Source organism: Aquarana catesbeiana, linkage group LG04, assembly GCF_042186555.1.
Source record: "Aquarana catesbeiana isolate 2022-GZ linkage group LG04, ASM4218655v1, whole genome shotgun sequence".
Classification (NCBI taxonomy): Eukaryota; Metazoa; Chordata; class Amphibia; order Anura; family Ranidae; genus Aquarana; species Aquarana catesbeiana.
The window spans coordinates 306,075,348-306,100,994 of record NC_133327.1 but is presented as its reverse complement, the minus strand read 5'-3'; the positions used below and the strand labels follow the sequence as shown (position 1 = coordinate 306,100,994).

General features: G+C 42.3%; 1 protein-coding gene across 6 annotated transcripts in view; it reads right to left on the bottom strand.

Annotated features, from left to right (window-relative positions):
* Nucleotides 1–25,647, bottom strand: part of FAM135A (family with sequence similarity 135 member A) — a 194,581-nt gene that overhangs the window by 44,646 nt on the left and 124,288 nt on the right. For 5 of the 6 annotated variants that reach the window (XM_073626746.1, XM_073626745.1, XM_073626748.1 and 2 more), the window contains 3 exons: nucleotides 23,750–23,876; nucleotides 13,308–13,461; nucleotides 11,145–11,222 (listed from right to left, as the gene is read on the bottom strand). In XM_073626746.1, coding sequence (XP_073482847.1) covers nucleotides 11,145–11,222; nucleotides 13,308–13,461; nucleotides 23,750–23,876 — 359 coding nt within the window. The remainder of the gene's footprint in view (nucleotides 1–11,144; nucleotides 11,223–13,307; nucleotides 13,462–23,749; nucleotides 23,877–25,647) is intronic. The other variant, XM_073626750.1, reaches the window with a different exon arrangement.

The following is a 25,647-nucleotide window of genomic DNA, read 5'->3' as shown; positions in this document are numbered from 1 at the left end:
ATGCACACAGGCGCGTAAACAAGCCCCGTGCGTTCTTCAGTTAAAATTTTTTTTTTTTAAATCAGCCTTTTTGGTCAGTAATTTACGCCTCATGCGCTAATGCTCATTTACATATTGTGCAAAAAGAGAAAACGCAAGAAATAATTTTCACGCAAGTGCATGTGAAAATGCGCTAAAATGCATGTAAATACATACAGAAAAAGTAAATGCTCAAACCAGTATATCATGTGCGTGAGGCCTAATAGTTTCTCATCAATTTTTGTTTTAATGTTTCATCAGGGTTTACATGTTTATACAATGATTTTTTTTATTGTTAATACTTGTATAAAATTTTTTATTTATTTGCATTTTAGAGACTATATTTTTTATCTGCAAAATAAAAAGACAGTTTGAACTTGCAAAACTTTAGATCTTTTAACTGAACACAAGCCGACTTTTGCCGCTGCAATTATTTGTATTAGGCCATATGCAATTTATGCACAATATTCAAAGCTATGTGGAATTAAAGGACATTGTACAATATTTCTGGAGTTCAGTAATATCTATCAAAATAGCTGTTCTACTAATATGATTAAGAAGTATGTATACTTCTAAATTAACTGCTTGACTACAGGGGCAATTTTTAAGGTTTTCACAAACATGTTTAAATCAGAATTATTTGCTTCAAAATTTCTTAGCACACCTCAAATATTGCACAAGTATTTTCCCCGCACCAGGTTGGATCCAAACCAGGTATGAAATGGATGTTACTCTCCAGAGATAAAGAGCCCCAGGTGCTGGCTAATGCTAATCCATGCTGTGAGTGGAGGAAAAAGTCCAGACAGCCGCACACCAGGAAAATATAATCCAACGAAATTTCTTTATTGTAAAATCAGGATCAAATCATGTGCAAGACGCCATGGATAAAATGTACAGATAATCAGCTGACGCGTTTCACGCTCTTGCGGAGCGCTTAAGCGCTCCGCAAGAGCGTGAAACGCATCAGCTGATTATCTGTACATTTTATCCATGGCGTCTTGCACATGATTTGATCCTGATTTTACAATAAAGAAATTTCGTTGGATTATATTTTCCTGGTGTGCGGCTGTCCGGACTTTTTCCTCCACTCACACCTCAAATATTATAGATTTTTTGAAAGAAGAGGCCCTTGAGAATAAAATGGTTGCGGTTACAATTTTTTATGCTATACAATATTTACGCAGCTGTTTATCAAACGCAGATTTTCAAAAAATATAATTAAAAGAGTTTTAGTGCACATGAACACAATAAAATATGCAATTTTTATTAAAATATAAATGATGATGTTGCGATGAGTAAACAGATGCCAAACATGTTAAGATTTAAAATTGCGCATACCTGTGAAATGGCGACAAACTACGGTACCAAAGATTGTCCATAGGCAACGCTTTAAACGTTTTTACAGGTTACCAATTTAGAGGTAAAAGAAAGCTCTGGTGCTAGAATTATTGTTTTCACTTTAATGTTCGGAGCTATACTTCATGTGTGATGCCATCACCATGCCAGACCTACGCGTGCATTTACATTTCCTTGTGAACATGGAGGGATGCTTTTAAAAATTTGTTTTTCTGTTTAACTTTTTTAACCTATTATTTTTTAAATTTATTGCCATCACAAGGGGTGAAAACCACCTTTTGTAATAGCTTTTGGTGGTGCCAGGTACTCTTTATGAAGAGATCAGGGTTCTGTTAGACCCATTATTCCTCCTCTGCCCTTTGATTAGATGTGGGAAACACAGCAACAAAACTGTAAGTGACAAAATCCTCTTTGCTTTCGACTTCATTAGTCACAGAAGAGATCAGGGAATGGCTGTTCCTCCTTCTCCTCTATGGGCATCAGATCTGAACCCAACCGCTTACTCCCGAGGCAGTTTATATATGGCCCAAAGGGAGAGAACATGAATGAAAAAAAATAAATTTAACCATTGTAAAGGGAAAAAGGAGCAAAGTGAAATCTCCACATGGGGTCACCCAAACAGTGACAAGTATCAGAGGTGGGATTTCACCTGTTGAGCAAATTTTAGGTGTACTGAGTTGTTTGGGACAAAAAGTGAAATTAAATCTCAATGAGGGCAAAGAGAGCAAAGAGGGCAAAAAAAAAAAAAAAAAAAAAAAGGAGTTCCAAGCCAACTTACATGAGTTGATGGATTACCACAAATTAAGGTTCCAGCCCAACACTAGATATGCTTAAAAATGTCCCCTGCCCCCCTCCTGGTACCTATCCTGCCTACCCTATATAAAAAAAATATCTGTAAACCTACCTATTTCAGTGTGCGGTACCTGCAGGGAAGAGCTTACAACGGCTGGGATATAGGAGCCTATGAGTGACATCACGGCACTCGGAATCCCCAGCTGTTGTGTGTCCCCTTTTCTCCCCTGCAGCCCCCACTCACTGGCAGGGGATCATGTGACCAGACTGAACTAAAAAATAGGTAAGTATACACATCTTTTTACACAGGTTAGGCAGGGTAGCAGGCGGGGGAAGGGGACTTTTTAAGCATAGTTAAAGTTAGGCTGGAATTCCACTCAATGCATATGAAAATACCTTTCATTTAGTATTGTATTTTTATGCATTTTAAACACTACTAGCATAATTTACTGATATCTGTTTAAACGTCTATATTGTTATACACCAAAATAGGCTGATGATTAAAATGCCTTTATGGTAGTCACCTAGAACTGTAGTAAGTAGCTGTGTAAAGCCAGCCATACATGAATCGAAATTCAGCCACTTCAGCAGGGACCAGCCAAATTTTGATCCATGTATGTGCACCCTGGTTATACACAAGTCAATCGATTGACTTGCGTACAGCCAGCCTGTCTGATTTTTCCCAAACGATTAGTGCCATGACCAACACTGATCACTGTGACAGCAGAAAACAATAGCACTGCGGAAGGGATTCCCCCCATCAAAGCCAACTGTGTTAATAGGGGAATCTAGCAATTTTTCCTTCCATACAAATTGCATAATCTTTGGCCTGCCTAACTGTTAAACACTGCAAAGAGATATTTCAGATAAGCGTTAAGACTGTACTGCATTCTTCAGAGCTGTCATTTGTACATAGGTGTTTATGCAGCTTACGGGAAGGGAGAGCACAAGGTAGACCAGACCTGGGTGGCAATGCTCATTCATAGGCCAGAGGAGCAGTAAGACTCGCAATTTTATAGTTGCAATCTACATAATGCATAACAAATAGAGTTTGGTGGAGAGTAAAAGATCTCCCCATTATAGATTTACTGGATGGTTGGGGTCGCAAATCAGTTGCAGGAATTGTGCCAATTGAGTCTTTAGAACAAGCCATTTGCGGATTTGGATTGCTAACATCCCCCTAAAAGCTTATGATCCCTGCAAACTTTAAGGTAGAGTCCCAACAAACTAGTAAAAATATTTTGAATATTCAAAATAGGATTTTTGTACTCATCATAACACAGAAAGTTTTTAATCACTGTGTTTATACAACCACCTACAGGAAGATTAGACACAAAACTGTATTCCAAGTCCAAAATAACCTCTCCCATTACCAGCATGCCTTTGTTTTGTGGCAAATTAGTACCAAGAGCATCATCATAAATACAGAGGCCATACAGATTAGCATTTGCGGTGTTCCCCATCCCTCATTTAGACGGCTTTTGGACATCCCTGACAGAACCAAGAAAACAAAACAGAATTGGGAACTGCCTACAGCCAATAAGTTGCCTTTATTTCATGAAGTTAGCGATCACCTTGAATTCCTGGTAGATCTTAGAAAGCATGTGAAAAAAAAATACCAGGGGGCAAACTTGCAAACCTGGGAAACAGTAGTTTTATACTAAAAAGCCAAAGAACCACTCGCAGTGGAGGTATCCCTGAGACCATAAGCTTGGATGATAATCCATCTGAGGTCAATACAGGATTACAAAAAATAAATCAGTCTTCCTTAAAGAAAAACTCCAGGAAAAAATCTGTTTTCAAATGTATATTTTAACCAGTTTGGTTACCAGTCACTGTAGTAGTCTGTGACTTCTACAGTGCTTTCCTGTTCTGGTGGGTGCCAGAGAAACTTTCCCTCTGGTAAACTATACACAGGGAGTCACTCGCTTGGTACCTCCAACATTCAGAAAATCTGCCAAATTCTTTTCAGTGAATACAAGGCATTCTCTGAATGGACAAAAGGAAGATCATTACTTTATCAGCTTATTTGCACCTCATTCAGAGAACACCTTGTATTCATTAAGAACACAATACATTTTTGGTGGAGGTGCCAAGCGAGCAACTCGGTCTTCGTACCAGACAGAAAAATGCTCCAGCACTGCAGAACAGGAAAGCGCTTCCTGTAAATGGCACAGGCTACTATGGTAGCTTTGAAGCTATTCTGCAGCCCCCCTGGATGCAGCATATTAATACTTACAGGTAACCACGCTGGCCCAATTTATATGTTAAAATTAATTCTTCCTAGAGTTCATTTTCAAGGAAGCCATGGCTGAGAGATAGATTCACACAACCTGAACTACATCCAGACAATTTAGAAAAATCTCCTTTTGGTGAACTGGAAGAAGCATGAAAAAATGATGTCCTAGTTGAGGTAAAAGGCAGAAAAGTACTAAAAAAAAATCAAAAAGGATTCTTTGCAGGATAAAGCTACCAGACCAGTACAGACACTTCCTGAAAAAATAGGCCAGGAAGCCTCTAGCAGACCACCACTGAACTGAAATTTAAAGCTACAGCAATTTATGCCACACATTCTATAATCAAGGAGCCAACTAGAACAGTGCTGAGATACCTATTAAGGGTTTTTGACCAGATAACCATGGTTTGGCAAGGTAAAGTCACAGCCAAGATAAAAGGTACACAGAACAGGGTTTTAAAGAGTGCTCCCAACCGCTTATCTGTTGGGTCCTTAAAGATGGGTGCATCTTCCACCAGTATGGTAGTCACCTTCATGGTAGCTGTAATAGCTTCACTGGAAGAGACAAGCTGTCCTGAGCTCACCTACAGTGTCTTTTGTTGCCAATGACCAATTCTCCTGTAAGTGGCAGTATAAACCAAAAGTTTAAAAAATGTCTGTGTCAATCATGGGCGGAGAAGAGGAAACTGCATTATACTAGTATAAAATAACAGGTCTCCATTTGTGAATTCTAGTGAAATACCTATATTGATGGCTAGAAATAAAGAGAACGTTATTTCATACAGAAAAAAGAAAATATATGAATGCAAACATAAGGCCTTAAACATGATACTATTGTTCAACCCCAGCTTGTAAATATTAGTCAAAAGAGCATCAGCTTTTTTTTTTTTATAAGATATACATTTTTAAACTCTTTTCTTAAATCTGTTTTTACTATCTAGAAACAAATTTTTTTGTTTTACGGATAAACAAATACATGACAAAGGGTTCTCAAAGCTCTATGGGTTCGCTACATAAACAATAGAGCAGCTTCCTTTGTAGCTCCATTTGTCAGACAAACTCCTGTTTTCTTAGTTCTTGTAAAATTTAAGCTTCTAACTTCAATTCACTTCACTGCTTTGGTTGATTTTGCTGGATTGCTGCTTTGCTAGTGACTGCTCCCTGCTCAACAATCTGCCCCAATATGCTGCTGCATCACTTTTGCTGTACCTCAGATCCATCAGTCACGCTGGCAAGGTGCATTGCACTGCAACTCCTGCAATTAAAACATAACTATTTCATGGTTGAGTATTATGACTTTACAACCGATGTGCTACAAGTATCGTGGCTCAGGAAGCTATTTCCACCCTTCAAGTACCTGCAAAGTCTCTGAAGACAGAAGATGATCATTAGATCGAATTCTGTTAAGCAGTAACGGCCATAGATGGATCGAAATTTGGCATGGCCCTGCTGAACCAGGTCAAATTTCAATTCATCTATGGGCAGCATAACTCTCTTGCCATAAAACCACATTTGGAGTTTCAGAAATTGTTTTGAAATGGTTCAAATCATATCTTACTGATTGCTATCACTTTGTCTCTCTTGCTGGATTTCAGTCCGAAATTGTCCAGTTTAGTCTGGTGTCCCTCGAGGCTCTATCTTGAGTTCCTTACTTTTTAGCATTTATAGGTTTGCCAGCTGCTAAGGTCACAGGTCCTCAGTTATAACTTCTGTGCTAACAATATCCTATCCAACTAAATCCTTAACATAAAAACATAGATGACTCAAATTTTTTTTCAATTAAACTGTGACAAGACTCAAATCAAACATGCCCTATGCTATCTTACAATGTGGCTGAAAAGCTGCTCAATACATTTGTATTATCCTGACTTGACTTCTGTAATGCTCTACTTGCTGGAGTACCCAGTGCCACACTAAACAGACTACAGTATGTCCAAAATGTGGCTGCCAAAATAGTGTATTGCAACTGATCACATTACACAACTGTGTACGGAACGCCTCTAGGTTGCCATATTGAATTCCATCCTACAGAAAATTACAGAACTGCAGATTATAATAGGCTTACCTGTAGATACAAGTGGTAGTACAGAGTTTACTACCACTTGAACATTCAGTTACAATATTACTTGTGTCTCAATATTATTTTTTTTTTTTCTTTGCCATTTCTTTCCCACCAAAGTGGAGTTACCCTTTAAAGAAGGTGTTCTTGGAAAGCGAATTCTAGGGTTTCAGGGCATAACAGAAGGCCCTGTCCCCCACTGAGTGTAAACGGGGTTTGAGTGACACAAAAGATGAGAATTAGAGGAGTAGGGTGATAAAAGTCGAGACATCTAATAGCATGCCAAAGTCGTGCAGAGCCTTTATAGGCAAGCACAATTTTGAGAGAGAGGATTTTGAAATCTGTGTGAAACCTAGCAAGTGCCAAAGACTGCCCTGCCACGGTGTGAAAAGAGTTAATAACCCAGGGTTCTCATTCAGGCAGGTTGAGGGGCTGCAGGGAATATTGATCATTCAGAGGAAACGGAGTTTTCAGTTACCTCATTGTTTGGTAAAAGCTGGTTTTCAAACTGGAGCCTGTAGCTTTTTTAGAGATCTGGGTGGGTTGAAATCTCCAATCCTGGGTCCATGTTTTGAGAACCACCGCCACACTAATTGGCCAGGTGTGTGCTGGGCTTTTAGGAGAGACCTGACTAGGGTTCTTGGCTCCTACCGGCAGACAGAGGAGGTCTCTATCCAGGAGTACAAATAGGAGCCCGAGCATCAAGGGACTGCCAAGTGTATGGATCAAGGTACTGAGTGGTACTGTGTCACGGTCAGTGGGACCAGACTAAAGGCCAAGAGGCTGAAGGTGGTTTGTTCTTTGGATAGAAGATAAATGCTGAAAACCCCTGCAAGGGAAACTATTTTTTTGCTTTATGAACATTCTTTTAATAAAATGGGCAGAAAAGGCCTTAAAGAAGAATTCAGCATGTCCTTAAAGTGAAACTTCCCGCTCTCAATTAACACAGACTACTTTAATCCTTATGCTGCTAGCATTAGAAAATAGATAGGAAAGTATATTGTATTTAAACTTTTTTTTTCCATATCTTCAGTTACTTCCTGGTTTCCAGGCCTAGACAAATGATGTTATACATCCCAGCAGTCTTCGGGAGGGGAGGAGGGGTTTTCTTAGCCAAGCACACCCTCCTGCCTGCATGCCAGAGCTAAGGGCAGATGGATTCCAAGTAGTAAATTCTACATGAATCATCTGCCCTTACTCAAGATGGCCAAAGCCAGAAATGTTAGGGGGTGTTTTTCAAAGAGATTTTTTTTTCCTGAGTATAAACAGAGACTATAAATACTAGAGGTATTAAAAGATCGTGAGCATGATTCAACCCCCCCACACGATCTTAATCCAGCATTTTCACAATTCATGTAAAAAGTGCAGAGCCGTTCAAAAAAAGCAGCCAGCAATGTTTATCAAAAACATTGCTCAGGGCTGATAGAGAGGGATAAAAAGAAACATTGCATCTTTCTGTTTATTCATTTACAGATCAAAAGTATAAATGTCGGCCTGCTAATTAAGTCAGTTTAACCACTTCAAGCGGAGTTCCACCCGTTTGGCACCTTTCGGGGGGGGGGGGGTATTTGCAGGTATTTGCTCCCACTTTCGCTGTAGTATCTGCGGCGATCTAAGCCATGTCCGGCCCCTCCTACATCCCCCCTGCTGTCTTCAGGGAGACACACAGGTCCCAGAAGACAGCAGGGTCCACTCAGAACGCGCAGCGTGACTCGCGCATGCGCAGTAGGGAACCAGGCTGTGAAGCCGCAAGGCTTTACTTTCTGATTCCCTTACTGAAGATGCCAGAGTCTCCACCTGGAGCCGAGGGACGGGTCAGCTTTGTGTGAGGACATCGCGGGCGTCCTGGACGGGTAAGTGTCCTTATTTTAAAAGTCAGCAGCTGCAGTATTTGTAATACTTTTAATTTTATTTTTTCAGGCGGAACTCCGCTTTAAGGACCAGGCCTATTTTTTAAACTTGTTGTTTACAAGTTAAATTTTTTTTTTTTTGCTAGAAAATTACTTAGAACCCCCAAACATTATATTTTTTTTTTTTCCCCAGATACCCTAGAGAATAAAATGGCAGTTGCAATACTTTATGTCACACCGTTTTTGCGCAACAGTCTTACAAATGCAATTTTTTTGGGGAAAAAAATACACTTTTTTGAATTAAATAAGAAAACAGTAAAGTTAGCCCATTTTTGTTTCTTGTGAAAGATAATGTTACGCCGAGTAAATTGATACCCAACATGTCATGCTTAAAAATTGCGCCCGCTCGTGGAATAGCGACAAACTTTGACCATTAAAAATCTCCATAGAAGATGTTTAAAAATTTCTAAAGGTTACCAGTTTTGAGTTACAGAGGAGGTCTTTTGCTAGAATTATTGCTCTCGCTCTAACGATCATGGCGATACCTCGCATGTATGCGTTCGCTTCTGCATGCTAGCACGGCGGGACGGGGCGCTTTAAAAAAATTTTTTGTTTGTTTTTTAGTATTTATTTTACTATTTACTTTTACACTGTCCCTTTAAAAAAGAAAATTTTGGATCACTTTTATTCCTATTACAAGGAATGTAAACATCTCTTGTAATAGAAAAAAAGCATGACAGGACCTCAAATATGAGATCTGGGGTCAAAAAGACCTCAGCTCTCACATTTACACTTAAGCACTTAAGGACCGAGCCTCTTTCAGAGATTTGTTGTTTACAAATTAAAAACTTTCTTTTCTTCTCAGATCTCATATTTACACTAAAATGCAATAAAAAAAAAATTTAAAAAAAATGTTATCATTTGAAAAAAATCAAAAGGAAAAAAATGGCCCTTTAAGAGCTATGGGTGGAAGTGACGTTTTGATGTCGCTTTCGCCCTGCAATGGTATGGAGACAGGTGGGGGCCATCTTCCCCTCACTCGTCTCCATACCCAGGAAGGAGAAGCATCCGATCGCCTCCGCCGCTACCGACGGCTCCGGTAAGCGGCAGAGGGCACCGGCCCTCTCCCACCACCGATAAAAGTGATCTCGCGGTGAATCCGCCACAGAGACTACTATTATCGCAAACCGGACCGCCCACTGAACAAGAGGATACTAGGGTCATGGTAGCTAGCTGCTGCCATAACATTGATATTCCTCTTCAAAATGAGAACGTATATCAGCGTGCGGCGGTCCGGAAGTGGTCAAATGCAATAATAAAAAAAATAAGTATTTTTTTCAAATAAAAAAAAAAAAGAAAATGTCCCCTTTAAGGCCGTTGGGCGGAACATTACTTCCGTCATCCAACATCATTGAGTCGAGTGGGGGCCATCATTCCCTCACTCAACTTTCTGCCCCTGAGGGTAGAACACCGGATCGTCTCCACCGCTACCAATAGCTCCGATAAGCGGCGAAGACGACAATAACGCGGAGGGAGGGGGGTGGGCACCTCTTCCGCCGCTAATAAAAGTGATTTTGCAGCGAATCCACCGCAGAGACCACTTATGTTAAAGAGGACCGCCCAGCATTTCAGAAAATACCGGTGTTATGGCTGCTATCTGCTGCCATAACCTTGGTATTCTATGTCAAAATACCGACAATACAATGACGGCGATTTGTGGTAAGTGGTTAAAGCAACCTTATCAAGTAAAAAAAAAATTTGTTTTGTTTTTATTAAATTTTCCTCTGTTTAACCCCTTATTAACCCTTCATTTACTCTAACCAGCCCTATTAACTCCTTATTCTCCTTCTACATTTATCTTCCTGCTGTTTTTTGTTTTTTTACTTCTATTTTATAAACTATTAATAATTAAATCTTTTTTTGTTTGCTTTGTTCATTAATATTTTTATACCTTTGACATATATTTACATGTTTTACATTGAAAAAAATGCGCAAAAATGAAAAAAATTGTATTTATTTCATTTGTAAAATAACTTTTCAATGCTTTGTACCATTGCCGACAGCCGAAGTATAAACAAAAAAGTTGCAGTAGGCATCCTTAATATAACTTAATGGTAATTTTTTAATTTCTTTACACATTACATTATTTTTCATTACATTTCTTGAAATATGATTGAAGCAAAGAGTATTATATCTTATTTTATTGCCATCTTGTTTGATAACCTAATTTTTAGGGGTTGTAAATCTTTAAAATAAAAACATTCTTCAGAATCGTGATCTTTATTTTAAGTAAAAAATAATAAAATTGGGGTTCTCATTTTATCCAGAATTGTGCAGCTCTAAATAAATACCCTTTGTCAAGTTTACTATGGCTTTTCTGAAGCCATAAAGCACCTTTTAACTCCATGTTGGGAGTGCTGGAAGAGAATAATCCTTTTCTAAAAACATGGGGCTGCCAGTGTTGAATTTACTCGGTTTTCCCTGATCAGCTTGCTTATGACAGGTCAGTGGGTCAGAATTTTGCTCAGGAAGGGCCAGGAAATAGTAGTTTCAGAAAGAATTGTACAACAGCAGCCTCAATATTTTTCTCAGTGCAGGTTTCCTGTAGGATTTATAATCCACATTCTCAAACTGGAGCTGAAGGATGCTTTAAAGGCTTCAAGAAAGCTGCTTGAAACTTGCTAAATGCTTCAATTAAGCGGATGCTTTTTAGACTAGCATTGACAAGCTATGACTAAATGCCTAAGCGTTTAGGGCTCAACAAACAAACATAGGAAATGAGAAACATTCTGATCGATTACAATCGTATAATGCATTACTTTCCGAAACATACCCGAATTGAATTCTTTCTCAGGCCTCGGATGTTTTCTTCTGAGTAGACGTTCATAAAGGACCTGCATGCGGGGCTTGGCTGATTGTAAGGATGGCACACATATGTACTAATTACACACCTTTCAAATCTGTGCTTTACGACTTAACTTGTGTTAGTGAGAAGTCAGACAGCAAGTAAGAGGAGATCAGTCAAGTAAAGCACAGAGAGCTAGTAGAGCTAGTAGAGAGAGAAGATTTTTCTATGATGTACATTGAGACTTTTGGTTTTAGTGCACTCCAGACTAGACAGGATAAGGCTGTTGTCAATCAACACAAGAACTGTCTAGAAGGTTAACATGCTCAAACTATGAAACTCAGTTATTTCTTTTGTACAGTATTGTGAAGTTATAGTTATTAGATACAGCAAGACAAATGTACATCATAACAAAGCAAGGGAAAAGAAAGATTAAAAAGAAAAAAAAAAAAAAAAAAAAGATACTGATAAACTAGTAACTACAGAAAAAAAAGAAGAAGAAAACACTATGAAATCTGCAATTCGTATCTTGCTCTATACTAATATTCCATTATCTGTGATAAAAAAAAATTGATCAGCAGTGCTTGTTAAAAGGCATACAGAGACATATGTAGCCACTAGTGATTTTAACACTAGACTTTTATATTGAAAAAATGCTCAGCAACTATAGCACATTGTTAGTAATTAGTATACAATGAGCAGCACCAATGTCCAAAACCATTGATTATTCTCAGCGCTAGCCTAAAAAATATCCAAGCAACATTATGAGAAAGAATGTCAGATATATCACATGTACATATGGCAATGATGGTTTTATACATGCACTTAAAAAGAATGACTGAATAGGGCACTTGGTGTGGTATGCAAAACACCTGCAATATTAATGACTTTGCTCTGGTTCAAGTAACAAAGCAGAACTAAACCCGCCTATTCTTTACAGCCAAGGAAGCGGCTTAGTCTGTTTGATCTGCAGTTGCTATGGTGCTGCACATGTGATTAGTTATGACACCAGCCATTTGATGGCTTGACAGTTCAGTTGAGAACTATGACAGTTATCTATGGCAGCCATCATTAAATGGAGGGCCGCAATCAGAACACGGACCAAGCGACGCTTCTTTCCAGAAGGTCAGGCCGCCAGTGTACAGTGCCACATCCCCACTTTGCAGGCATTGGTTGCTGGGACCGCAAACGACCCTGCAACCAATAACATTGCGTGTACACCCCACCTCCTGCTGTTTACTCTCTCGCAGCTCCCTGCCAGGCCGCGAGGTGAGATGTGACGTCAAATGCGCGTCCCCGCCCCCTGCTGCTCGTCATCTCGTAGCTCCTGGCTCTCACTCGGCCGGCTGCGAGGTACGATGTTATATGCATACCCTGTCCCCTTCAGCAGGACTCCCGGTGCAGCTCTCACGCCCCCCCCCGCAGCTTGTTACCTGTGCTGGCTCCCGCTCCCTGGGCACAATTTATGTTAAAGGGACATGCTGATGGTGACATATGTTAGTGGGGGCACACTGATGGGCACATATGTTAAGGGGCACACTGATAGGAGACACCAGGTGTAAGGGGGCCTTCTGATGAAGAAACCTGATGCAAGTGAGCACTTTGACGGGAATACCTGATGGGGGCACCCTGATGGGGACACCTGATTTAGGAGGGTACTCTGACGGTGGCAACGGATTTATGGGGGCACCCAATGTAATGAATTACTGTAGTAGGGGCACCTGATGTAAGGGGGAATACTATTGGGGACATTTGCATTTACAGAGTATTACCAGAGTGTGTGGAGGAAACAGTAAGAAAAGCGTGGCTTGCACCAAAAAAAGGAAAGAAGGCGCGTACAATCTTTAATAGCACAGACTTGTGATTCGGACCTCGACTGGAATTTTTTTTTAGTCACCGAACCTCCTTGAACTTTAATTCACTACCCCTGATCCATGGCATGCCTTGAATGGAACGTTTTTTGGCAAACGGCTAAATCAATGGGTTTAGTTCCTCTTTAAATCTGTGTCTACATTTTACAGATTGGAAGGATAAAAAAAGAGAGAGTTTATGATACAGAGATACCTATTGGCCCAAGAAACCAGAAGTAAAGGAAAGTAATAAAAAATTTATTGCAAGAAGGCAGTATAGATTTAGTCTTTTCATACTTACCCAACTCCAGTTTAAGGGAGGAAGGTAACTCTTTTGTTACAGTCATGAAATAGCTGTATAATCCCTTAAATGATACCAGCAAACAGGCACACAGTGTATAATGAAAGTTGTAGGCATGTTGTAGGAAACATTCTTGAACCACAAAGCTGTTGCCCTGAAAAGAGAGGCAGACATCAGCAGCTTGCAGCAAGTGCAAATGATACAAAGCTGGTAACATTTAGAGGCTCTTAAGCATTTGCAGGGAGTATCGACCAACATTTATCAAACAGTAATTCATACTCTAGTGAAAATCACACCTGTGGTACTTCACATTTTGACTAGACCTGCTCTGATAATGCCCATATGCTGAAAAGGGTGGTGAATAGCACAAAACATGTCAGAATAGAATTTGTTCCTGTTGGCTATTTTAAGAAAGGAAGATTATTTTGCATCTCAGTGTGCGGCATTGCTATTGCCAATAGAATTGATTGTTTTAGTGGAGATGAGCCAAACCAGCACCTGACATTTGATTATGAAGCATGATCTTGCCTGGAGCAGCATTTGAAATATTTAAGTACAGTCATCTATACCAGAACTGGTGTTCTGGTATAGATGAGGGCTCCTCAATTGCATGGGGTTGTTTTCCCAGGGCATTGCCCAATGTCTCCCTAGCTGTACTTGGTTCTCTAGCGAAGCCAGAATGGGTTACACCAAAGCCGCATGCTTATCCATAAAAAATACACTGACAGCAGATGTAAAATCCTATCAAAGCACTCAAATTCCTCATCTTCCTTGCCTCTGTTTGATAATTTTTAAGGGAAAATGTTGGGACAGAAATATGCATGGTGCACAGTACCAGTGTGAACCTGGGCCGTCCTTTTACTGCTGCAGTTATCACCATGTCGGATGTCACAAGTTGGAAGATTAGGACAAGGATCCTACTTTTATCCGACTTCAATGATATTCAATGGGCTGAAGTAGGACCAAAGTCGGACCAAAGAAGTGCAGGGAGCATTTTTAAAGTCGGACCATCTTGTGTCGGACCAGTTAAGACGGCTCTCATAGGGAATCATTGATTTGCACACGTCGTTCGACATGAGCTCCCAATGTCGGAACGTTTGTTGCACCAAAGTGGGAGCAAAAACTTATCTTGTTCATTCAAGTGGGATGGAAGTAGGACCGAAGTAGGACCGATGTAGGACAGATGTAGCAGGGCAAAGTAGGATGATAGTCGTACAACAGTTGTGTCATATCAGTGTGAACCCAGCTTCAGGCCAGGTTCACACTGGCACGACACAAAAGTCATACAACTGTGGATCCGACACTGCCCTGCGACTTGAAGTCTGACATCCATCCGACTTTGATCCTGACAATACCAGGCACTTTGTCTGGTATGACTCTTTAGGGGACACTCCACACCAAATATAAAAAAAAAAATGTTTTTAAATTTTAAAAAACCACGACACAATGGGTCTACCACAGAGGGGATCAAGTCCTTCATGTACCTTAGGCAGGTGACTGAAAGTAGGCATGACAGAAATCAGGGATGAGACACTCAACTTCCTTAGGAGTAAAGGCTCCCAAGACCTGCTCCCTTGTTAAATATGTCAAAATGCCTTTGTGCTTTTTACTGGGATCACCCTTCAGTACAATATAGGCATTAGTGTCTGTGAGTTGCCTTAATGCGTCAGTTCTATAGGTCTCCCTATCCAAAACTACCGCAAACCCCCCTTTATTTGCATTGTGAATCATAATGGAGGGATCCTCCCTTGGATTTCTCAGTGCAGATCTCTCAGTATGTGTGAGGTTATCATCCAAAATGCATGAACCGGAGGAAAACACAGAGGAGGAGGAGCGCATGGAGGGGGAGTGGAGGAGGACGGGGGGTAGAGGGAACTGGAGGAGAACACGGAGGAGGAGGAGCGTATGGAGGGGGACCAGAGGAGGAAGGGGGGCACCGGAGATGAACACAGGGGAGCGCACGGAGGGGGAGTGGAGGAGGATGGGGGGGGACCGGAGGATCCCGCGAAGGAATACAGAGGAGGACTCATAGGGGAGTCAGAGGAGGATACAGGGGACTCTCAGGAACAATCGTTGCAGCGGCGGGGAAGCTATAATCACTGATCTCCCTGTGCTTCTCCCCCTCTCCCCTCCGCGGCTTTCAGCTGCTTTATTGAAAGCCGCACAGGGAAATCGGTGATTATAACTTCCCCGCCACCACACCGACTGTTCCTGAGTGTCCAGGTATCTGGTGAAGCATCGGGAGCATTTGCAGGAGTACAAGTACTCCTGCAAATACTCGGTATCGGTCCAGATACCGATACTAGTATCGGTATCAGGACAACCCTACCCTACATACACTGGGTCTAGATATAGAAAACTGAGTGGAAAGCAACCAGTGCCAGCCGGAGAGGACACATTTGAGGAAGCTTTAGATGAATGGGACATTCCCAAGGCCCAGAAAAACAGAGTTACTGAGAGCTTAAGGGGCCCTGCCTCAGAAGCCATTCACAGTTTAAAACTCAGCAAGCAGGATTGTACTGTTTAGGACTACTTGGGTATTCTGTAAGACGTGTTTGGACGAACAGAAAAGGCATCTGACCTTATGTATCAGTTCTAACATACCTATCAGAATGAAGGGGGAAAAGCTATCTGACTATATTAAGCGTCTGGACAAGATAATGCACCAGGTATTACTAAAATAGGGCTTGGATCCCAGGTCAGTAGATGAGGTTCAGGCATATCAGGTTTTGGAGGGTAGCTCAACCCCTAGACCCTATCACAATCCAGCTGAAAACTCGAGGAGATGGAGAAATCCTAAAGTATCCTGACCTAATCTGGGCTATACGAGAAGAGGAGGCCATGCTGGAAAACAAAAAAAGGACCCAGAAATCAGCGCCTGTTGCTGGGGTTAGAGTAGCTAGTGTGACTAATGGCAGCACAGAGATAGAGCTTTTGAAAACCCAGGTGTCACAATTGATGGAGATGATGACTCTGACAGCCAGAACCATTTCCAACAAGAGTTCTCTGATAATAGGAACGAACACTAACCTTGTCAGAAAGCTGCTCACTCCTCTTGTATTGAAGTCTTACACCCCAACTAAAGGCATACATCCTATGCTGCGACAAGTGTATCAGCACCTAGTCGAGGAACAGTGAGCCCCAGCTGAAGGAGTGGGGAAGATTTGGCGATCGGACAGAAGTGAGAAGATACTACAACCTGGAGAGTTGGTGTGTCCATAAGCTTCAGTCAAGCTCAATTGGAAACCACCAGGCCACTTAGTTGTCCTTGAAGCTGACCGTCAGGGAGAGGACACAGGAGTGGAGGTAATCCCAGAAGTCATATCAATTCGGGCTCTGCAACAGAGTTGTGGGAAGATCCCTGTCAGCATTCGGAATGTTACAGCCTCGTAACCACTCGTAATCCACTCACCTGAGTGGAATAAAAAGGTCAAAGCCCAGCTCCTGAGATGGTAGAATATGTTCTTGAGAAATTAGTTTGATGTGGGGTGTGCGAAAAGTGCCCAGCACCGGATTCACCTTCAGGAAGACAAGCCATTCAGGGAAAGAGTCAGACGGATCCCTTCGGGGGATTATCAAAATCCCCATGCACCCTGAGGACAGGGAAAAGACAGCTTTTAATCACCTCAGTAGGGTTCTTCGAGTTTGATAGGATGCCTCAAGGTCTGGCCGATGCCCCAGCAACGTTCCAGAGACTGATGGAGAAGACAGTAGGGGACATGAACCTAATCGCAGTGTTCGTGTATCTAGAAGACATCATCGTCTTCAGCAAAACTCTCGAAGAACATGAAGAGGGTCGGGAGAAGGTTCTCAGGAGACTCCATGACGAGGGCTTGAAGCTGTCCCTGGAAAAATGACAGTTTTACCATCCTTCAATGAATTACCTCGGCCATGTTGTCTCTGCTGAAGGAATAGCTACTGACCCTCAGAAGCTGGAAGCTGTCACCTCTTGGCCAACGCCTACCAATGTAACTGAGCTTAGGTCGTTCCTGGGATTTTGCTCATGCTATAGAAGGTTTATCGAAGATTTGCTAAAATAGCTCAACCCCTTAATGAGTTGTTGAAAAATGAGGATGATGATGACCCCGATTCAACAAGACCCATCGAGAAAATCAGAGGACCCAGGAATCCTCGAGAGTCTATCAAAGACTAGTGGACCGACTAGTGTAAGCAAGCCTTTCGGCAGCTGAAGTGGAGTCTAACAACTGCTTCTGTTTTGGCCTATGCCAATCCAGCCAAGCCGTATGAGCTGCATGTTGATGCCAGTCGAGATGGGCTAGGCGGGTTACTGTATCAGGAGCAGGATGGACACCTGCGGCCTGTTGCTTATGTGAGCCGAAGTCTTGCACCTGCTGAGAAAAACTACCCTACTCACAAGTTGGAAATCTTGGCTCTGAAGTGGGCAGTGGTGGACAAGTTAAAAAGACTACATGTATGGTGCAGACTTCGTGGTCAAAACTGACAACAACCCACTCACGTATTATATACTCACCACAGCAAAACAAAACTGGATGCCACCGGGCACAAGTGGTTGGCTGCCCTATCAGGATTTCGCTTCAGCTTAAAATCCTGCCCAGGAATTGGGAACAGAGATGCTGATACCCTGTCAAGGAGACACTATGACTTGGAGGTTTCCTCTGAAGAGTGGATTCAACTGACTCCAGAAGGGATACAAGCCTTGTATCAGAGAGTGGAACATCAGGCCAGAGGAACAACTGGGGCGGAAGCCATCGGAGTCTCAGTGGCAGGTATTCCCAAATACTAATACTGATTTTTTCCCAGGTCAGGAATAACGGCCTACCTAAGCTTTCAGATAGGGACCAGAGAAAGGACCACATAGCAGATCCCCTCTGTAGTTTAACACTGAAGGCCCTGGAGGGCTAACGCCCAAATCTATTGCCAACTAACTCTCCAACAGGAGCACGACTAGTACACAAGGAATGGGATCGACTGCGGTTACGCAATGGGGTGGTCTACCGAAGGGGCCCCTCAGATGATCCTGAAGATAAGTGGCAGCAAGAAAGCATAGAGCAACTGTGCTGCCTGCCATACATGACAATCATGGCCTCCTAGGGCCTGAGAAGACATTCAGACTGGTGCAAGATCGGTTCTATCGGCCCTGTATGCATGCTGAAGTTGAGGGATACTGTCACTCCTGCATATGATGTATACAGAGGAAGACTCTGCCCCACAGAGCTGACCCAATGGGCCATCTTCAAAGTCAAGGACCACTGGAATTAGTGTGTATTGACTTTGTGTCTGGAGCCTGACTCGAGTGGACATCGAAATGTTTTCGTGGTGACCGACCACTTCACCCGGTATGCCCAGGCATTCCCAACTAAAGACCAAACAAGCATTTACAGTGGCCAAAATTCTGGTAGAGAAGTTCGTTGTCCACTACGGCCACAAGCTGAGATATATATTTTGATGGACTGTCCCTCCTTTGAGGGACCAAAGGTTCTCTGGTGGGGGAAGAGTGTAGCGGGGTTGCTGAGTCCCCCCGCATTGTCAGGCAGCTGGGGGCTTTCCCCCCCCTGCATGGACAGCAGGGAGACTCACAGGGGGACACTGGAGAGGCTGTGCTGTGGGCGGCTGCAGCCCCCCCGCATTCGAAGCGCCACCACATCGGTGTCCCTCTCCCACCTGCCGTTCAGTCTGTCGTCGCACACCCCCCCCCCCCCCCCGCTTGAGCCAGTAGGGCAGAACACTGGCAGCAGCGCTGTGACAAGGGGAGAGTATGGGCTGTCAGCACATTCCCCCCCCCCGCCCTCGTCTTGTCACAGCCCCATTGGCCTGAAGAGGGGACCAATGAGCAGCTAGGGAGGAGCATGATGGGACATGAAGTGGGGGAACGGGGTAAACTACAGCTCCCAGCATGCCCTGAAAGAGGAGGAGGGTTAGAGAAATCCCAGGGAAAAAAGAGACTGTGAGGGGACTAAGGAGAGCTGTCGGGGGGGGGGTTGGGGGAGAGACACATACTCTGGCAGCATCAGAGAGGGAGAAAGCCAAGCTTTTCCAGAGACTGCCAGGAGAGTGTTGCCTGGAGACTGGAGAGTGAGGACGCCTGAGGGGATCCAGGAGCAGAGACAGCCACGTGGTCCACTACTATTCAGTCCAGGGACCCTACTCAGCAGCCCAGCACCACTCAGCTCAGCAGAGACGACCCACGCCTTTCAGGGATCGCGATACCCATCTGGGTATCGGGTCAGCCGCTGCCTGGTCACCTTGTGAGTTTTGACACCAGTCATCTCGATCGGCCATCAGCAAGAGATCCAGTGCCTTACAACATCGCTAGGAGCATCAGGAGCTTGAACCAGCACCTGTGACTATCGTTGTGTCATCGCACAGAAGACTGGTGAGTGGGTGTAAACCCAACATCCCTCTTGACACAATACTGACACTGCATGCGAACACCAATTTCCTTTTTTAGTGTCACGGGATGCTTGTTTGGAGTTGCCATCTCTAGTAGTTTGTCGTTTTAAATCTCTACCAAACGGAACATTCTAGATGATAACTGCTCCACGCGAGCTTGTTTAAAACTACTGTTAAAACAAGGGCCCCACCGTTTGCTAGCAGAAGACACTACTATCCTTCACCTCAGGACCTATAACGTTACAGAACTGTGCTTACTATACTTGTGTAACCTATTCTTTTCTTTGTATGTTTGCCTCTCAAGGGTGTTTGCAGCCCAGAAAAAGCTGAGGAGTTGACCAGTCTTCTCTCCTACCTCTCAGCGCCTAAGTTAAGGGCACATAGGCTACTGACCTTTCTATACTTACAGTTGCTAAACATTGAAGTTTGTCTTTTCTAATATATTAATTCTTTGCACCAAGGTTTAAATGAGTTGTAAGTTTCCATATGCCTTAAACCGCAATATTATATTCGGCTCATTTATCACTAACCAGTTGTGTCTGTCTGTTTCTGATATCAATCAACAGCCAGGATATTGGTACTTTCTTCACTTGCATTCTTGAAAGTGTTTGCGATAATTCTATAACTAACCAGGTATGCCAGAGGGGTTGAGCCATTCTTGGAGTTGAGGCGTAGAACAGAAAATCCAAAATTACCAAGCGGCTCCTTTGGGAGTGGCGCTACATACATATTTGGAGAACACGATAAATCAGTGATACAGTATGTATATCCATGATTTGACACTCACAGTTAAAAAAAAATGCCTTGTATAAGTCACCAATATTAAAAAGATTTCTGGACGCTGTTTTCCACCTAAACCGGTCAGCTACGATCTAATTGCAGGGGCACCAGTAACCAGCAGCTGCTAGGGCCAGAAAAATGCCCAGCCGCGGGGCTGACCCATAATTATGGGATCTAAAAAAATGGTAGGCTTGGTATTAATAGTGATGTGAACGAGCTGACTGAATTGCCCCTGCAATTGGATCAGGCTCTCTATTGGGTTTTGGTGGGAAATGCATTTAATGCGGCAGGGCGGCCCTGCTGCACGAAACAAAACAACGCACGCGCCCACGGAGACCCGCAAGCCACCGATGATCATTCATTGGAGAGGCAGAACGGCGGTCTGCCTATGTAAGGCAGACTGTCGTGTCACAGAGGAAGAGAGAGATCTTGTGTTCCTGCTAATCAGGAACACAGATGTGTCTCTTCCTCCAGTGAGTCCATCCCCTACAGTGTTAGGGAGCACACTTAACCCTTTGATCGCCCCTGATGTTAACACCTTCCCTGCCAGTGCCTCTGCAATTGGATTGGGCTCTCTATTGGGTTTTGGTTGGAAACACATTTAATGCGGCAGGGCGGCCCTGCTGCGCGAAACAACAAAACAACATGCACGCCACCGATGATCATTCATTGGAGAGGCAGAACGGCGGTCTTCCTATCTAAGGCAGACCGTTGTGTCACAGAGGAAGAGAGAGATCTTGTGTTCCTGCTAATCAGGAACACAGATGTGTCTCTTCCTCCAGTGAGTCCATCACCTACAGTGTTAGGGAGCACACTTAACCCTTTGATCGCCCCTGATATTAACCCCTTCCCTGCGAGTGTCTTTTATACAGTGACAGTGCATTTTTTTTTAGCACTGATCACTGTATTCGTGTCACTGGACCCCAAAAAGTGTCACTTCGTGTGCGATTTGTCTGCCGCAATGTCACAATCCTGTGAAAATCGCTGATCGCCGTCATTGCTAGTAAAAAAAAAAATGTTAAATAAAAATGCCATAAAAATATCCCATAGTTTTTAGACGCAATAACTTTTTCGCAAACCAATCAATATACACTTATTGGGATTTTTTAACAAAATATATGTAGCAGAATACATATTGGCCCAAATTGATGAATAAATTAGATTTTTCACATATTTTTATTGGATATGTTTTATAGCAAAAAGTAAAAATATATATTTTTTTTTTCAAAATAGTTGATTTTTTTGTTTACAGCGCAAAAAATTAACACCACAGATACCACGCAAATACCACCAAAAAAAAAAGCTCTATTTGTGGGGAAAAAAGGACATCAAATTGTGTTTGGGTACAGCGCTGCATGACCACGCAATTGTCAGTTAAAGTAACAGTGCTGTATCGCAAAAAATGGCCTGGTCATTAAGTGGGTAAAACCTTCCGGAGTTGAAATGGTTAATATTTATGCGGCTTTGGTGATTTATAAAAGGCTTTGTTCTGAGTGTCAAATCATGGATATATCACTGTGATTTATCATGTTCTCCAAATATGTATATTGATCGTTATAATTTAATATAGACATAATATAACATCACTGCTGGATACTACCCTGAATAAAAGAAAAATTGAATCGCGTTTGCGGTGTTTCTATGTACATCTATTTAGAAGATACTATACTATGTGGTAACAGAAAGGCATGTATTCATAATGTACAGATGCCATACTGTATCCTAGTTGTCACACCAGCTAGCTGCAAACTCTCTTCTTTTAGACCCCTTTCACACTGAGGTGCTTTACAGGCGCTATAATCGCTAAAAATAGCGCCTGTAAAGTGCCTCTCCTGTCACTCCAATGTGAAAGCCCGAGGGCTTTCACATTGGAGCGGTGCGTTGGCAGGACATAAAAAAAAAAGTCCTGCAAGCAGCATCTTTGAGGCGCTTTAGGAGCGGTGTATAAAAACTCCTAAAAAGCCCCTGCCTGTTGAAATCAATGGCTGCAGTGGCGCTTTGCCGGCATTTTTTAACCCTTTTTTGGCCGCTAGCGGGGGTTAAAAGCGCCCCGCTATGGGACGAAAAGCATCGCTAAAACAACAGAAAGCACTGATAAAAATATCGGTGCTTCACTGCTGATGTCCCTAACGCCCCAGTGTGAAAGGGCGATTGTGTTTTATGATAGTCATTAATAAAATATCAAGTGTTTTAATATACTACTTCTAGTGGTTACCTTTAAAGTCCCAAAGGGGCATTGCCTCTGTTTGTGTACTGGCAAAGAAGTTACTGAATATACTATGAAGAGAAGTGCGTTAGAGGCTAGGGAAAATATTATAAAACTTATGATAAATAAATAAAAACAAGTGTGTTTAGTGTTGTGGACATTACTGAGGGAACAATGTGTAGTGAGGGTATGGACAATGAGGTTAAAAAAGGTCTATAGGGGTATGGGCAATACCGAAAGAACAATGTGTGTGCTGGAAATAACTCCATAAAGCATTGCGTGTGTGTAAAAAAGTTTTGACTCTAAAAGTCACCCAAAGACTCAGCACTATAAAATTGTGTATATGAAATATGGGCCTGAAAGTCCCAAAATGCAGTTGGAAAAAGTCTTAAAGTGATGTGGGTGCAAAAAAAAAAAAAAAAAAAAAACACACAGATAGACTCATCCCCAGACTCCGCAATATAACATTGTGCATTGCATGTAAGAGGTGGCCTATGCTTTCTTGCCACATCTATTCCAGGCGTTAGAATTCTCCAGTAGTAAAAGTTATCTATTTTTTTATCAATGGGTGAAGTACTGAGACCAAGATGTCCTAGGAGTAGCTGGTCAGGGAATAGACTCAGATGCTGGTATCAATTGGTCAGAGCTGAATCTAAAGCCAGCCATACATGGACTGAAATTTGTCCAATTCAGCAGGGACTGGTCTCTTTCGATCCGTGTATGGGCAGGGAGGTTGTATAGAAGTCTATCTACCAATTAACTTCAATACAACCGCCTTGTCGCATTTTCCCCAAATCACTCAGCGCTGCTGGCTATAACTGGCAGCACTAATCAGTGTATTCTGAAAACAGGGAAGTCTTCCTGCTGTCAACATACAGCTCTCAGTATGAAGAATTCCACCATTAACATGGAGCAGGTGGATGGGGAAATCGAGTCAACTCGCTGGTTGAAAGAAAAAGAAAACATTACTCATCTATGAGCTACTTCACATATGCTGTGGAGCAGTTGCACAGGGCTGAGAGCTACCCGTGCTGCTAACAGCTTATAAGATTTAACAAAGCACTACATTTTAGTAGGTTCTTACATCTGCAGACAGCTGCTTTGTGTAGTTACTGCCAAACACTACACTTTCCAGGGTTGGGATTGAAGACTCTTTATTCTGGGTGGGGGCATTTCTGTTCAACCAGGTATTTTTCATTGCACGGTGAAAGCTGAAAAAAACAATACAGTTAGAATTTAATATTATGTTCATAACAGGAAGGTCACAACATGAAACAACAAATTTCCTACTAAAGTAAGCCAAGATGTTCTGTGAACATCACTAATGTAACTGCCTATCCTAACAACAAGATTATTAGCTTGAGAATAAATTTGATGGCCAGAACCAATGACCAGCTCACAACCTGTATAACATGCTCGTCCCCAGGACTTCTCTAGAGCCTCTCCCATTCTCTGGAACTCCTTACCCCAATCTGTCCTGCTATCTCCTACTAAGAACTCATCTGTTCAAGGAAGCCTACCCTGCCTTTAGCCAATAACAGAATCTTCTATGTCTCCCATCAGTTCATTACTCAGTTATTACCTTCTGTTTCACCAGCCCCTCCCTATTAGATTGTAAGCTCCTAGGAGCAGGGCCCCCCATATCCCTCTGGTATTGAATTGTATTGTTGCTGTATTGTCTCCATTTATAAGCACTGCGCAAATTGTTGGCGCTATATAAATCCTGTATAATAATAAATCATACTGTGCCTGTCTTCAGAAGAGAACACATTGTTCGAGGAAAAAAAAAAAAAAAGACAAAGGGCCAGATGTTGACTCAAAAGATATATTTGGGCACATTTATTTTAAACTAACTCCAATTTAAAACAGTTTGAACTGTGCAGCAAATTAAAAAAAAAAAAAAAAAAAAAAAAGGGAGGAGACAAAGATTTGAACCCCCTTTTTGATACTCTCATATAACTTTGTATGAAATGTCAACAGGCAGATTGTAACAAACTGTTGCGGACAAGTGGTATCTCCACCCTGCATGTCCGTTTGTTCCGAGTGCTTCAACTAGAGTGAACATATCAAACACAAATTCAACAAGTTCTAAAACAAGCCCAGGAGTATCTTGTGATTGCAGAGACAAGAACATAATGCGGGAGTGAAGGTAAAACATCTGCCACCCCTAGTGCCACTCCATGTGCAGCATTTGTGTGACACCTTGCGTGCTGCGAGGAAAGCAAGACACCCTTGCATTGTGATGTTTGGTGTGCATGTGTGTATGCAGTGTCAACCCCATGTACCATGAATGCGTGCGGGAGGTAACGCCCTGTTTAGTGCATGTGTTTGCCCTGCAATGCCTCTCTCTTCACTGCAGCAGTGGAAGTCCCAGGCTACCAAGAGAGGAAGTTGAACCTGGCACTTCAGCCACTGCTATGAGTATACCAAGTAGAATTTACACCAATCCCCTCTGCACAAAGAGAACCCACAAGTGTTCAGCGATGAGCATGTTTAGGATCTCTTTTTATTGTGTCACGTACTCTGACCTCTATTTCCGATTATAAATGTTCTTCTACACTTTTTTTTTTCCCCTTTCTTTTTTTTTTGCCACCACAGAAAATTCCTAGAGAGACCTAATTCAGCTTCTCCGCTCATAAATGTCTCTTCTCATCTCTTCATCATTGTGGCATATGTTTCGTTTTCAAAGAAAGAAAAAAAGAAGCAACAGGGATTTACAAGGGAATAGTGAAAAGATAAAATCGTACAGCCTAACAAGGCCCATCCCTTAGTTCCCTTCCCCCTTTCACTCTCTAAAATTTTATATAACCCTTGTGCAATACCTATGATCTAATTGATGGCTAGTTTAAATCCTAATTTTTTCTGCATAGCTCCATGTTTTTTTGAACTCCTTCCAACATTTCCATTTATCTACTTCTATCTTTTCCTCTTTGTTATAATGAATATGCTCCATGGTATAGGTCTCTTCCACGGCATTTATCC